This window comes from Cheilinus undulatus, linkage group 13, assembly GCF_018320785.1.
Source record: "Cheilinus undulatus linkage group 13, ASM1832078v1, whole genome shotgun sequence".
In the NCBI taxonomy this organism is placed as follows: domain Eukaryota; kingdom Metazoa; phylum Chordata; class Actinopteri; order Labriformes; family Labridae; genus Cheilinus; species Cheilinus undulatus.
Window position 1 is genome coordinate 3,274,562 of NC_054877.1, and position 15,135 is coordinate 3,289,696.

A 15,135-nucleotide genomic window follows, 5' to 3' on the forward strand; every position below is an offset into this window, starting at 1 on the left:
TTCATGGTTAACATAAAAAAAAAAAATCTCTAAACTGGATGGTGAGGCACACAGCTTGTCCCACTCTTTATGTGTCTGTAAATAGTGTCTAAGCTGTAAATACTTAAAGAAAAAAAATCATGGGCTGAAAGGTTGTATTTGTTTTAAGTTGTTCAAAGTAGACCTGGATGATACAGCCTAAAAATCATATCACGGTATTTTTCTTGCCTTTGACGATAATGGTATTATATCACAGTATTACAAAATTAAATACTGCTTTTTAATCCAAATCCAAGTGTTATTAACCCCCTTCTCCCCTTGAAACAAGCCTTTGATGTCATAATCAATTTATATCCAAGTATAGTATAGGAGGTGTGTAAAGCTGCTAATGACTTGAACACGTTTCCTAGTGAAGACGTTCACAATAAAAATGTTTCAGAACAATAACAGCCACAGACTTTTATTTTGAAGAGCTTGATGGAAGTACTGTATTTAGCATTGAGTTAGCTTAGCTTTGGCTGCCATTCGGAGAATACAGCACGTTTACAGCAGCTTTTCTGACCTCATTTAATATCACAGCCTGGATCTTTGACTCACCGTGGACTTAGAAAAGAAAGTCATAGGTTAAAATAAACTTTTAAACGGTTGTTTATGCCGTTGTGAGAGGAAGAGCTGCAGCACTGGCCTCTGCGACCAGCCAAAGCTGCACTTAGCTTGTGTTAGCCCCAGGGGGCAACCTCCAGTCCTGAAAAATGAAGCCAATGCGGGAGTGCAAAAAATTGCAATACCGCGACTTTCTACTTGAGGCTGGCTACAGGAACACCGGAAGTCCCATCTGCACACATGTTAAGCAGCCGGTTTTGACACTAGAAATCAACTGGTGTACAGCCTGGTTCAAAACACCAAACGTGTCTCATTAGCTAGTGTCTTATTGTGCTCCCACTGTATGGAGGATGAAATTTTTTGTACCACAATCGTTTGGATTATATTTAGGATGAAAGCTTATTGGCATGTCTCATTTAAATCTCAGATAGCTCGGCAGGCAGAGGCTCTGTTTTTGTCAACCAGAATGCTAGCTAGCAGGCTGACAGGAAGTGGCACTTGGTGGGAGGGCCGTTAGATTGATACAAAGTTTGGTTGAAACCTTGATTTCAATATGGAAGCCTCCACGGATTGGCTTCAAGAGCCATTTGAGTCTGCCTATTGTAAGCAGACGACTGGCGTCACACAGGGTTTGTCCAATTCGTTCTACAGTCTACGGTTAGCCCCAGGCAGACTAAAAGAGACAACACACTGACTTAGCTGTGTCAGAACTAGGCAAACACAGAAGGAGAGGACCCAAAATGCAGAGACTCAGGCAGAGACAGGTTGTCCGTGAGGCAAAAATCAGGGTCTTTATTCAGTCCAAGGTCAATCACAGTTAAACTGTCACTCACAGGCAAAGGTACTGAGGTCCAAAAGGCTAGGAGATGGGTCAGAAGGCAAGACGAGGTCGAGATCTAAAACAAGCGGTAGAAGAGAGCCTAAACATGCTACTGTGACAGCGGACAACGAACTAACACTGTGGTGAGAGTGAGAGTGAGCTAAATACTACAACTAATGAGTGATGAGGGAGAGAATGCAGCGCGGTGCAATCAGGTGAGTGGAAGCAGGTGTGAGACACAGGAGACAGCGCAGGGAGGCGGAGGCGGGGCGGAGCAGGCAGGGACGTGAATCTAAACAGACAGAAAAGAGATTAAAACATGCAACATGAAACAGGACAAAAAATGTGCAAAATAAACAGAAAAAAGAACTAACAGGCGGTGATCGTGACAAGCTGCGGTAAAGCCATCATATACCGCGCACCCCTAGTTCAAAGGACATAAGATTTTCTTCTTCAAATACCTGACCCAACACAATCAAACCTTTTTCTTCCCACTTTTTAAACCCTTTTTCTAATTGAGATGGGAGAAATTCAATATTATTTGCAATCCTAATTGCTCTTGATATCAAGGTAGGAATTCTCAACTCCTTTCCTTTAGACCAGGTTATAAATGTGTTTTTTATCCATACATCATTAATTTTATTAATTCTCCATGTCTCTTGATTCAGAAATGGGACTGTATCTAAAGGTATTTTTGGGCACTCACTCTTCTCCATCCCAACCACTTACCTCAGTTGTAATGAAGTGTTTTGAGTAAGTTGTGATGAATCTGGTGAAAAAGGAGGTCAGCTGGTTTTTAGATCCTTTTCAGTTTGCATACAGGAACAACAGAGGAACAGATAATGCCATCATAGCTGTGACACATTTCATTCATCAGCATTTAGAAGATCCTGCCTCTTATACACCTCTTTTATTTGTTGATTTTAGGGTGGGGTTATTTATTGATACTCAGTGTCTTATGTTGAAGTGTTTTTCATTCTGGCTGCAGTGTGGGTGAAGAGCCAAAGACAAATGTCTCACTCTGTGGAACACTAAAGTTGATCTGATCTTAGGATGGGGTGTTGAAGACTCAAAGTACCATGAGCAGGCCTGGATTCTGGGACTGTAAGGCCTCAGTTCCAGCCTTTTTTATGAGTCTCTGTTTGTCTCTGTGTCTGTAGTCTGTCTGGCTGTTTGGTCACAGAGGAAGGCTGTTCTTCTCTGGCCTCAGCTCTGAGCTCCTCCTGTCTGACAAAGCTAGACCTGAGCTACAATCATCCAGGAGAAGGAGGAGAGAAACTACTGTCTGCTCTACAGAAGGATCCACACTGCAGACTGGAGACACTGAGGTACGGACAGAAAGACACAGAGAGACGGACTGTTACTAGCTACTAAAGTTGGCTCTCAGCACTTCAGCTATACAAGGGCTTTATGCCTTTATTTTGATAGGATAGTGGATGGATACAGTAGGAAACTGGGGAGAGAGAGAGATAAAGAGGGCAATGACATGATGGAAAGGAGCCACCCCCTTGTCCACTGTGAGGCCAACAGCCTCTACACATGGGGCATGTGGACAGAACCACTAGCCTACCAACGGTGCCCCAGTATCTGCTGCCTTTTCAGGCATTAGGAGCAGCTCTAGACTAGAGGTGACATTATTTCAGGAGTCCTATGGGTCACAGATTCTCACGGGGACTGGAATAATTTCACTACTAATCATGTGATCTGGACAAGGACAAAAGTTGACAATTCCAGCAGCCTCATTTATAAAACATTGTGTAGGATCCATACTAAAAGTGTACGTGCACCCAAAAGCTGAAAATGGAATGCGGCAAAAAAAATCTGATTTATAAAACCATACGTATGCACACCCGCAAGCACTTTTCCCTTTACAAATCACAGTCCACCTGAAAGATTGTGCAGGTGGATTCATCTCGCATCCTGCCCTCTACACACCCACATTTTACCATGAATGGTCAATGCAAAGTACCTCAGGAATGTTTATGCATATAAATAACCCTGCTGAGGCTGTGTCTGCATTTTACGCATGGCAGAGACGACAAGGAAAAGGAATTTCACAGAGACTGAAATAGAGGTGCTTGTGGGTGAGGTGGAGGCCAGAAAAACTATTTTATTTGGTGGTGACAGTAGTGGCATCACTATTAAAAGAAAAACAAGTGGCAGCAAGTCGTCACCGCTGTAAATAGTGAGTGCCACAGAGCGATCTGCAATCTGTTCCCTATGCTGCAGGATGCATAATCATATGTTAACCCAGGCCACTGTGCCACTAAATTTGTCAAAATCATGTTTGAGGTACACATAATTTTTAAATTGATTGTATGCACATTTTTTCGGTTCAGATAGTTAATTTTCACTCGGAGCCCTTATAGCAACGTGAGTGCAGTCAGTTGCACCGATTACATTTAGGAAACCAGACATTGCTGCAAATTGTCTTTAAATGTTGGCCTGTTCACCCACAATGTAAGAAAACCCGATGTATCTACTGGTCATGTTTATAATGCCATCCAAAATGGCTGGCATTAGTGTGCTGAGGGATGGCTGTGATATCCCAGACCTAAGGACAGAATTTAACTGTATTATATCATACCCAAAAGGGGCTTCAGACGGAAAATGTAAAATTATATATTGTTAATCATATCAAACACATACCTGTCCGCTAATTCCCGCTGGACGGAGCCGGTTGACAGAAACCCCAGAGTGGTCAGCACCTGTATATGCATCGGGATGGCGCAGTTACGGCGGGTGTTTCTGTCTAACACTGGGCCCAGTTCAGCCCAGATCCAAGAGCACTGCTCTAGGGAATCTAAATCTGCTTATTAGCCAGTCATCATCATGGGTCAGGACATCTTTGTGGTCCCTAAAGACTCTCCATCCTGATCCTACCATTTGAGTGATCTTCCAGCAGTGCCAGCGCATCCACTGCAAGCATTATGCTCGAGTGTCACTGCACTATTTATATGCTTTCTCAGCAATTAGACTGATTGTTATACACCTTCTCACAATTAATACTAATCAATCAGTGCTATCACCGCTCTATATCATTTGTAGATGAAAGTATGATATATGAGCATTGTGCATACAGTAGTAGGCCTAATGGCTCACTCAAGGACCACATCTATGACACTGCAGACTTGGGTGTTTATGATTACGCGGGTCTATAAGTCTGATATGTGATGACATTAAATGTATGAGATGAAACTGGCTTCAATTCACCACCTCACCATCTGCGCCACAAGTTTCCCCCGTCTCCAAAATGTTTGTGTGGAAGGATCAAAGTTGACACACAGGTGCGCACATTCTCCCGCCAAGTTTATTTTTATAAATCACAACCTTTGTGTGGAAAGTGGTGTACGCCACTTTCAAGCCCCGATTTGTGCATAAGCAAGCTTCACAGATGAGGCCCCAGATCCTCATAGAGCCAAGAAATAAAATAAACAAATGTATTTATAATCACTGAGCTACTGACAAATAAAAATACAATAATATTTAACTTCCAAACCTGAAATGTCCCTCTCTATTGTCTCTCTTCCTGTTCTTCTTACTTTTATAGAATATTATGGTTTCACTTTAAGTCCACACGTATTTGCAGGAATGTCTTTTTGTTTGACATCTGTATAAAATGTAGAGACAGCAGTTTCTTTGATGAACCAATGAGTGGGGATTAAACAGCGTGACTCTAACTCTATAAGCAGCTGTCTGAAGTCTTCATTATAACCTACACAGTAAAGACCAAGTCTTTATAAATACATTTGGTGATTTTTATGATGGTGATCAAACAGCTCTCAGATGTGCTACTGCCACCATCTGGTGATAGTCCTACATAACAAGCAGAAAAACTAAAGGAAAATGAAGTCAGATGAAGAATGAAAGTGTTTGAATCTATCCTGACCCATCCCTGAGGTCTAAACTGGCTCTGTTTCTTCCTCCAGGCTGGACCATGGTGGACGGCACAGACTGAAACCAGGTCTAAAGAAGTGTGAGTGTCTGAGTTTTTGATTAGTGAGAACACAATGATGAATTTGACTCCTGAATCAGGTAAGGATCTGAAGCAACAATAATTGAGGCTGTGTCTGAATCCATCTCAGTCTTTGGGTCTGAGAATATGAACGTCCACGTTCACAATCACTGACATTCATCAAACAGAAACAGTTTTAGAGTTCTGAGGAGAGGAAACACTACAGCTCAGTCCCTCAGAGGCTGGATTAGACTTTTGCTGTCTGTCATTTTGACAGACAGGGTCTTAACAATTCCATCATACTGTTTTACAATCAACGGTGTCCAAGTCAGTGATAGAGCCCACAGGCTACCAGAGGAATATTTGAATAGATTTAATAACCTCCATCATGGACCATGTGTGCAGAATAGAAAAGGTCTGTGTGTCTGTCTGTGTGAGTGTGCTGGCACGCAGGGTCATCCTCGTTATTCTAGTCGGTCAAAATGGCAGACAGCCTTCAAAGTTTTCTGTCATCCTATAAAAAATTCTGTCAGTGACGGAGAAGTTCCCGTTAACATGACCTCTGCAGTCCTGATGTCCCATGTTCAATATTTAGGATCTAAATCCTGTTGTGTGTGTTAAAAACTGAGGGCAGTCAAGCAGAAAGCAGGCCCACCTAAGGAGAACTTAGGTAACAGCACAGCCATGGCAACGGTAGTAAACAGGAAGTATAAAGTCAAATGGACGTCAGAAATGGAGGAGCAACTCAGGGCTAGCCTGTGGCATAGGCAATAAAGGGAAATGCTAGGGGCGCCACACGCTCCAGAGGCACCAGAATGCCCCAGATATTTTAAAGGAAGCCCCAAATGTCAAACAACAACCTCATATCACATACAGCACCATCATGTGTGCTACTGAGTATTGGTGGATGGAATATAGCGCCACACAGTGGACACAGGAGGTGAAATGAAACACATGAATCTAAAGTCAAAGCCATAGAAATGTCTGAACTCTGAACTGTTTGGTGTCTGTCTGTGATTGTGGAGCTGCAGCTCACTGTGGTCTGTTCACATTGAAATAGACACAGGAAGTAGAATTTCAGGGCTGATAAACAGGATTCAGGGCTGAATATGAAATGTTAGTTTGACTCTGTCAGTAACCAAATTTAGTGTAAATGTTGAGCCTTAAGTTTCTCTAAGGATATGACATTTTTTTTCCTGTGCTTTATTTTGTAGGTTTTGTATTGATTTAAGCTGAGGTAACTTTACTTCCTGTTTAAACAGTAGCAGACTTTTACTTTGAAAGCACTAGAAAGGAAGTGACAAAAGTAACACAAGGTAATATGACTACGATTAGAAAAGTTAAAGACCCTGTAAAGTGAGATCCAAAGTTTGTGTCATAACACTCTAGAAATGTTGGAATCTGGTTGCTGTAAACATGTGAAAACACTGAGCTCTAAATGTGACTGAATTCTGGATTTAGACTGTTAGAAGGTTTTTAACCTCTTTCTTGGCTGGTTTTAATGTGGGCGGGGCCAATATGTGGGCTGGTGATGTCATGAGTCCACAGTGGGGAATGACCCCGCCCCTCTAACACTAAAATATAACATCACAGAGCAGTTCATCTCAGTACAGTCTGTTGTTAGCTGATGTCATTGCCTTTATTGAAAGTTAACAATCAGTTAAACGCTTTCTTTTTTTCATTGTGAGCTAAATTTGCCAAATCTATCAGCTATAGTGGTCTATGGATCATTTAAAGCATCATAACAAAGATTTAAGCCAGAAAATAGACTTTGGGTCCTTTCGAAAAGTCCCAAAAATTACCTCCTAAGTCCTTTCCTATTCACTTTTCCTTAACCCCCAAAAAAACGTCACAGGGTCAAGGAAAGGTGGGAGTAAGAGGATAGGAAAAGAACTGTTGTGATTAAGGAATCCGACCGCACTTTCCCTTAGCAGATGTTACGGACATGACGTATGTTCCTTGTGTAAAAACTGCAATTTAACATTGATGGACTACAAAATTCGCACCCTGTGCTCTTCCACCTCCCGTTTGAGGATGCCCCACAGATGCTCAATAGGGTTTAGGTCTGGAGACATGCTTGGCCAGTCCATCACCTTTACCCTCAGCTTCTTTAGCAAAGCAGTGGTCATCTTGGAGGTGTGTTTTGGGTCATTTTCATGTTGGAATACTGCCCTGCGGCCCAGTTTCTGAAGGGAGGGGATCATGCTCTTGTTCACTATGTCACAGTACATGTTGGCATTCATGGTTCCCTTAATGAACTGTAGCTCCCCAGTGCCGGCAACACTCATGTAGCCCCAGACCATGACGCTGCCACCACTATGCTTGACTGTGGGCAAGACACACCTGTCTTTGTACTCCTCACCTGGTTGCTGCCACACATGCTTGACACCATCTAAACCAAATAAGTTTATCTTGATCTCATCAGACCACAGGACATGGTTCTAGTAATCCATGTCCTTAGTCTGCTTGTCTTTAGCAAACTATTTGCAGGCTTTTTTGTGCATCATCTTTAGAAGAGGCTTCCTTCTGGTAATGATGTGCGGATCGATACTGAAGTATCGATCCCTCCGATACCAGAGACTTATGTTTTAGAATCGATTCTCATACAAAAATATCGATATTTTAAAAAATATGGACAAATGTGTAGTTTGCCATTAACAGGAATACAGTGGAGATTAAAAACACTGTCGCAAACTTATTGTAATGATTCCCAGTTAGTGGGAACTACTTCTTCTTCCGCCTGTCAGTCACATGCATGATCTATAAGGGCATCACTGGTCACAACGTGCTGCTGCTCGCTAAAACGCAGTCATGTGGGGACATATTTCAGTTCCATAAACAGCAATGACGCGGTACGTGATGTATGTGAGAAGACACTTAAGTATTAAGATAGTTAAACATCTGAGAATCAACCATAAACAGAATATGATGAGGCGATCCAGAGAGCAGGAGAGGAGAGAGACAGGTGCTGCTAGGTCGAGACAGACGTCACTCTCGGAGTCCCGGTGCTGCAGGCAGAAACTATCCAGGTACAGAAAGAACAGAAAGAATAAGGAGCTGTTGGAGATGTGTAGTGATATACGTCTGTCTACTAGACTTAGGTTTTATTTTAATGATCAAACAACGGGAGTTCCCTGCATTCTTAAAGCTACGGAATCCTATTCTATACAAATGTTCATTAATATAAATATGGATATTAAATTAATAATAAAATAAATAAATGCCACAATAAACAACTGCATGAGCTCAGCTTTGAGTAAAAATCTATGTCCCTAAGATCACCTCACATCTATTCAGTAGGCCTAGATTTAGTCAGGTAAGGCTACCTGTAAAGTAAATCATTTGAAGTGGATTACATAGGCTAGGTGTTACTAAAATATACATTATACTTGCAATTAAACAGCCATTGAGGGCTAAAAAAAAGCTAAGATAAAACTGAAAAACATTTTATAAATAAGATAGATAATAACATTGTTTCTATAAAATATTTTCTTGTATTATTTTCAGTCTCATTTGTTTTGACTGATGGTTAATTGAATATTTTGAAATGTAGTAGTGATGAACTTATGCAATTATTGTGACATTTATTTTATTGTCATTAAATTATGTATTTTAATAGCAATTTCAATGAGTAACATAGCTTTTTATATGAAATGGCAAGTGTATGAAAACTGTTAATTCTTTAGTTTTAGTGTAGGCTGTTTTGAGAGTCTACACACATAGCTGAACCTAAAAAGATTAAGAATTCACGGCAAGTATCGGTATTGGATCAGTATCGGCGATACCAGCCTGAATTTTACTTGGTATCGGATCGGAAAGGAAATCAGTGGTATTGCACATCACTACCTTCTGGTATGACAGCCATGCAGACTGATTTGATGCAGTGTGCAGCATATGGTCTGAGCACTGACAGGCTGACCCCCCACTTTAACAAAGAGCAGTAAAATGTGTTACTGTTCCTGTGAGGACATCATTACCTTTAGTACCTTTAATCTTAAGCCAGTAATTAAGGTTTTTCATACTTTTACCATTTTAGTAATTGATAACATGATTAGCATCATGCTAGCTATGATAATTCTACGCACGGTACTTCACATTAGCTCATGCTACCTTTACTGTCACAATGAGTAGACATACGTTTGAAAATAATGTTTACAAGAAAAGGGAAGTTCACAGTCACTGTTTACAATAACATAAACTTACCTTTAGTTTGCCAAATATATGGACAGCAGCACAACTTTCAGGTGACTGATACTGCATGTAAAGGTGTACCAACACCGTCCTCCAGTGTTGAACACCAGTTCTCAATGAAACACGCTCTCTGATTCGCCAATAGGGCCCATGCCATATGAATCGCAGCCTGCTATTGGCCAAACGTTACAGTAGGCAGCGGCATTTGCCTGAAAAGATAACGAACTTTAGGTTACGATAGTATAAAAAAAAAGTGCAAGTATTTTGAGTGACAACAAACAGAATCTGATAAATAGTAAAATAATCTTCAGAGTTTGAGAAATACACGGCTTCGGCCCACCACCTAACACCATCCTGGAGCAGATGTTACTGCCTCATTTTTTTATAATTTTGAAGCTTGATTTCATAAACTTAGAAATGTTTAATTTGACTAAAATTTGAACTACTGGTGCATAACACAGTGACATGTCAAACAACAAACCTATACTATATAGGTTATAGGTTATATATTTTTGTCATGATTTTATCAGCCAGAATACCTTAGACTTTTTTATTTTAACTGAGACCTGGTTGACTCCTGAAGACCACAGTCCTCTTATTGAAGCGACACCACCTGATTTTACCTACCTTCAGCAGCCCCGGCCTTCAGGCCGGGGAGGGGGCGTTGCTGTAATTTATAAGAACATTTTTAAATGCTCCCGTATTTTAAATAACAGTTTTAGTTCGTTTGAACATCTCACTTTTATCATTAAATCAAAAGATCCAATCTTAATTATCATAATTTACAGACCGCCAAGGCCAAACAGTGTTTTTATTCAAGAGTTTTCTGAGTTTTTATCACATTTTGTTTCCAAACATGACAGAATTCTTGTTTTAGGTGATTTTAATATACATGTATGCTGTCCTTCTCAATCTCTGTCTGTTGATTTTATGGAAACTCTTGAATCTTTTAATCTCACCCAGGCAGTACAGGAACCCACTCACTCTAAAGGCCACACGCTGGACCTGGTTTTATACAGTGGTCTTAATCCTGATGGTTTTATTACTCAGGATATCTGTGTGTCAGACCACAAACTGCTTTTATTTAACATGGTTTTATCCCAGCCAGCTTTTACTAAAAATGCACCTGTTCTTAGAAGAGTTTTTAATTCAGAGTCTGCTGGTAAGTTTAAGGAGATCTTTGATTCTGCGTCTTTAACTGCCTTTAACCCAAATTTTAACACAGAAGAGCTTGTCGCTCTTTTTAACCATACTTGTAAATCTGCCCTGGACTCTGTCGCACCTTTTAAAGAAAAAAGACCAAGCAGTATACCCCAGCCATGGCTGACAGAGTCCTTATATGAGCTAAAGAGGGATTGTAGGAAAAAAGAGAGGAAATGGAAAAAGTAAGGTTTGCAAGTTTTTAAAGATATTTGGAAGGAAGCAATGAAGAACTACCAAAAGGCAGTTAAAGATGCAAGGGCAGCTTTTTATTCTAATATAATTTTAGTCAACCATTCTAACCCTAGAGTTTTATTCAAGGTTTTAGATTCAATCACCACCCCCTCCCCTTCCCATTTTATTGATGCTTCTAACAATTTATGTGAGAAGTTTTTAGTTTATTTTAATAACAAAGTAAAGAACATCAGGGATAATATTAGAACCCCAGCCCAGATTTGAAACACAAGTACAGATATTTTAAATTATTTTAACAGTTTTTAGCCCGTGTCCTTGTCCTTTTTAGCTGAAATTTTATCCCAGATGAAAACAGCTACGTGCAGTCTTGATTTTATTCCCACCAAATTTCTCAAAGAGGTTTTTAGCACAGTTGGGCCCAGTATTTTATCAATAATCAATAGTTCTTTGGCAGAAGGTGTAGTCCCCTCTGTTTTTAAACACGCTGTGGTCCAACCACTTTTAAAGAAACCCAACCTTGATCCCTCTGACTTAAATAATTTTAGACCAATTTCAAAACTTCCATTTTTATCCAAAGTTTTAGAGAAGGTGGTTTCAACTCAGCTTTTATCTTTTATGTCTCACAATAACCTCTTTGAGAAGTTCCAGTCTGGTTTTAGAGCAGGTCACAGCACTGAGACGGCCCTCCTCAAGGTGACCAATGATTTGTTTTTAGCAGCAGATAGAGGGGAGGGAGCCATTTTAATTCTTTTAGATCTCAGTGCAGCTTTTGATACCATTGATCACAGTATTTTAATAGAACGTCTTAGAGACTGGGTGGGCATCAGGGACACTGCACTTAGCTGGTTTTATTCTTATCTTTTAGAGCGAACCTTTGCGGTCACCATAGGTAACCACTACTCCTCTACCTCTACTCTTACCTGTGGTGTACCGCAAGGTTCGGTTTTAGGCCCGATTTTATTTTCCATTTATATGCTGCCCCTTGGTCAAATCAAATCATTCAGAATCACAGGGTCTCCTTTCACTACAATGTAGACGACACACAGATATACCTGCCCCTGAGACCTGAGGACCCGAGAAGCCTAGCTGCCGTTACTGACAGTCTAAATGATATTAACTGCTGGATGGCTCAGAATTTTCAACAACTCAATAACTCAAAATCAGAAATTTTACTTTTTAACATTCAAAACTCCTCCAACCTCATGCTTTCCAGTCTCGGTACTCTTTCAGAAAACATCAGACCCTCTGCCAGAAATCTAGGACTAATGTTTGATTCAGACCTCACCTTCACATCCCATATCAGTAAAGTTGTCCAATCATGCTTTTTCCATATCTGAACCATCGCAAAATTAAAATCAGTACTCAGCCAGTCAGACCTTGAAAAAGTCATCCATGCCTTCATCTTCTCCAAACTCGATTACTGTAATTCTCTTCTCCCTGGTATCACTCATAAGTCTCTCTCCCACCTTCAATTAGTTCAGAATGCAGCAGCTAGGCTTCTTACCGGTTTTAACAGACGACATCACATCACCCCTATTTTAGCATCCCTACACTGGCTCCCTGTAAGTTTTAGAATTGATTTTAAGATCACTTTTAAAGCACTGAAGGGTCTGGCTCCAAGCTATTTAACTGAACTTTTAACCCCCTATGAGCCAGGCCGCAGCCTTAGATCCTTGGGCGGGGGCCTCCTGGTCATTCCAAGGTTGAGGCTAAAGACTAAAGGTAACAGGGCCTTCTCTGTCAGGGCGCCTCGACTTTGGAAGGACCTGCCTGAGGAGATAAGACATGCAGAATCAGTGACATCTTTTAAATCACTTCTTAAAACTCATTTTTATAGACTTGCTTTTATGGGATGTCGTCTAATGTCTTTTAAAGTCTTTTACTACGTCTTCCCTCCTTCTATCAGTTTTCTCTTTAAATTTCCCTCTGCTTCCTGAAATTTTACCTTAATGCTTCTATGTCTGCTCCTCTCTGCTTCTTATTGTTACCTTGCTTGTTTCTTATTGCTACTGTATCTCCTCTCTTCTCCCATTTATTTTCAGAGCTCTTACCCCCTCCTCCTCTTTATTCTCTTGACCTCTTTATGCGGCCTTGTCCTTATAACTGATTAATATTGTTGTTATGATTTTATCATGAACAGTATTTTACCACCACTAGCTTTCTAATTTTTGTATTATGACTCACTATCTTTACACATTTTAATTGCTTTTATTCTACTTCTTACTGCTCTGATTCATATTCCTTTTATCCCCCTATTATTTTATTTTATTGCTCTTACAGTTCTGGTCCTTAGGTCTCTTTTTAGGTCTCTTTTAGCTGGGTTCCTGTGTTGCCTGGATTCATCTAGGTTATTCTGGGTTTTTAGTTATATTTTTATTCTTTGTCTTTAATTCCACAGTGGAATTTGATATATCAAGGATTCATTGTGTATTTTCAGCTCGTCATGTTTCGGGACTTTGTAATGGGTCTACTAGGACGATAATGATGTTACATTGCTGGCCTTATCTTTCACGGGTTCCCTGTTGATGTGGTTTTGTCTTTATGTTTTTGCTTGTGTTATGATGATGCTCTGTTTTATTGTGTTTCTGCTTATTGGCAAAGCACTTTGCAAAACTCTGTTTTTAAAGGTGCTATACAAATAAAGTTATTATTATTATTACTACTATACAGATTTATTTTCACTTTACAGGGTCTTTAACAGAGCAAACAAAAACAATCAGAGCAACGCAGAGAGTGAAAACCTAGCACCCCTTATGCAGGCATTTAGGTATTACAGTGATTTTTTGTGAGTTTGTGACTTCAGCAACTACAGTTTATAATATTTTGACAAATTAAATAAACCACGAAAATCATCAGTTAAGGAGCTGACCGTCATTCAGGAGGGATGCTACTCTGTCAGTAACCTTGTTTAGGAGTGATCAGATGATAACCGTCAGCTGTGTTGTGTCTCCTTCTCTCCATCAGACGCCTGTGAGCTGGAAGTGGACACAAACACAGTGGACAGAAGACTCAAACTGTCTGACAACAACAGGACGGTGACACGTGTGGAGGAGGATCAGCCATATCCTGATCATCCAGACAGATTTAACTGTCATCAGCTGCTGTGTCAGACTGGTCTGACTGGTTGCTGTTACTGGGAGGTCGAGTGGAGAGAATGTGTTAATGTATCAGTGAGTTACAGAGGAATCAGACGGAGAGGAAAGATAAAAGAATGTGGGTTTGGATGGAATGATCAGTCCTGGAGTCTGAGCTGCTCTGATCGTGGTTACTGTGTCTATCACAATAACATAGGAGCAGACATCTCCTCCTCCTCCTCCTCTTCATCCTCTGGTAGAGTAGGGGTGTATCTGGACCATCCTGCTGGCTCTCTGTCCTTCTACAGAGTCTCCTCTGACAGACTGATCCACCTCCACACCTTCAACACCACATTCACTGAACTGCTCTATCCTGGGTTTGAGTTACTTCCAGGTTCCTCAGTGTCTCTGTGTTCTCTGTAGCTCAAACTCTGCTGTCTGAATCCAAAGCTTAGTCAGACTACACACTAATAATAATAAAGTGCTACAGAGAAGAAGAATAATACAATAAAATTATACTGTAAGAGTAAGTATAAGGAGAACCTATAAAAGGCATTTAGCAAAAAGCTTTCCTAAAAAGATAGGTTTTTAGGTCTTGTTTAAAAGCATCTGCAGTCTTTGGGGCCCTCAGGTGGTCAAGGAGGGCGTTCCACAGCCTCAGAGCTGCAGAGATAAAGGCCTGATCACCCATAGTGCGGAGCTTGGTTCTGGGGGCTTGGAGGGTGTTTTTGGTTGCAGAACGGAGGGTGCATGAGGAGGTCTGGGGGTGTGAGGAGTTCCTTGAGGTATTGGGGGCATGTCCATGAATGCACTGATGGGTGATGAGGGAGACCTTGTACTCAATTCTAAGTGGGACAGGGAGCCAGTGAAGAGATTCAGAATGGGGATGATGTGATCATGTTTGCAGACCCTCAACAGGATCCTGGCAGCGCTGTTCTGAATGTACTGCAATCTCTGGATGTTCTTGCCAGAGATCCAGATGAGGAGTGCATTAAGGTAGTCTAGCCTGGAGGAGACAAAGGCGTGCATGAGCTTCTCTGCATCTGCCAGGGTGAGTGTTGGACGGAGTTTGGCGATGTTCCTGAGGTGGTAGAATGATGTCTAAACAGAGGTGTTTG

General features: G+C 40.9%; 1 protein-coding gene across 1 annotated transcript in view; it reads left to right on the plus strand.

Moving 5' to 3' along the window:
- The window catches only part of LOC121520116 (NLR family CARD domain-containing protein 3-like), a 33,243-nt gene extending 18,788 nt beyond the window's left edge, over window positions 1-14,455 (plus strand). Inside the window, exons 8-10 of the mRNA XM_041803394.1 lie at window positions 2,563-2,730; window positions 5,332-5,378; window positions 13,908-14,455. Coding sequence (XP_041659328.1) covers window positions 2,563-2,730; window positions 5,332-5,378; window positions 13,908-14,440 — 748 coding nt within the window. The 3' untranslated portion in view covers window positions 14,441-14,455. The remainder of the gene's footprint in view (window positions 1-2,562; window positions 2,731-5,331; window positions 5,379-13,907) is intronic.
- Window positions 14,456-15,135: the final 680 nt, after the last annotated feature.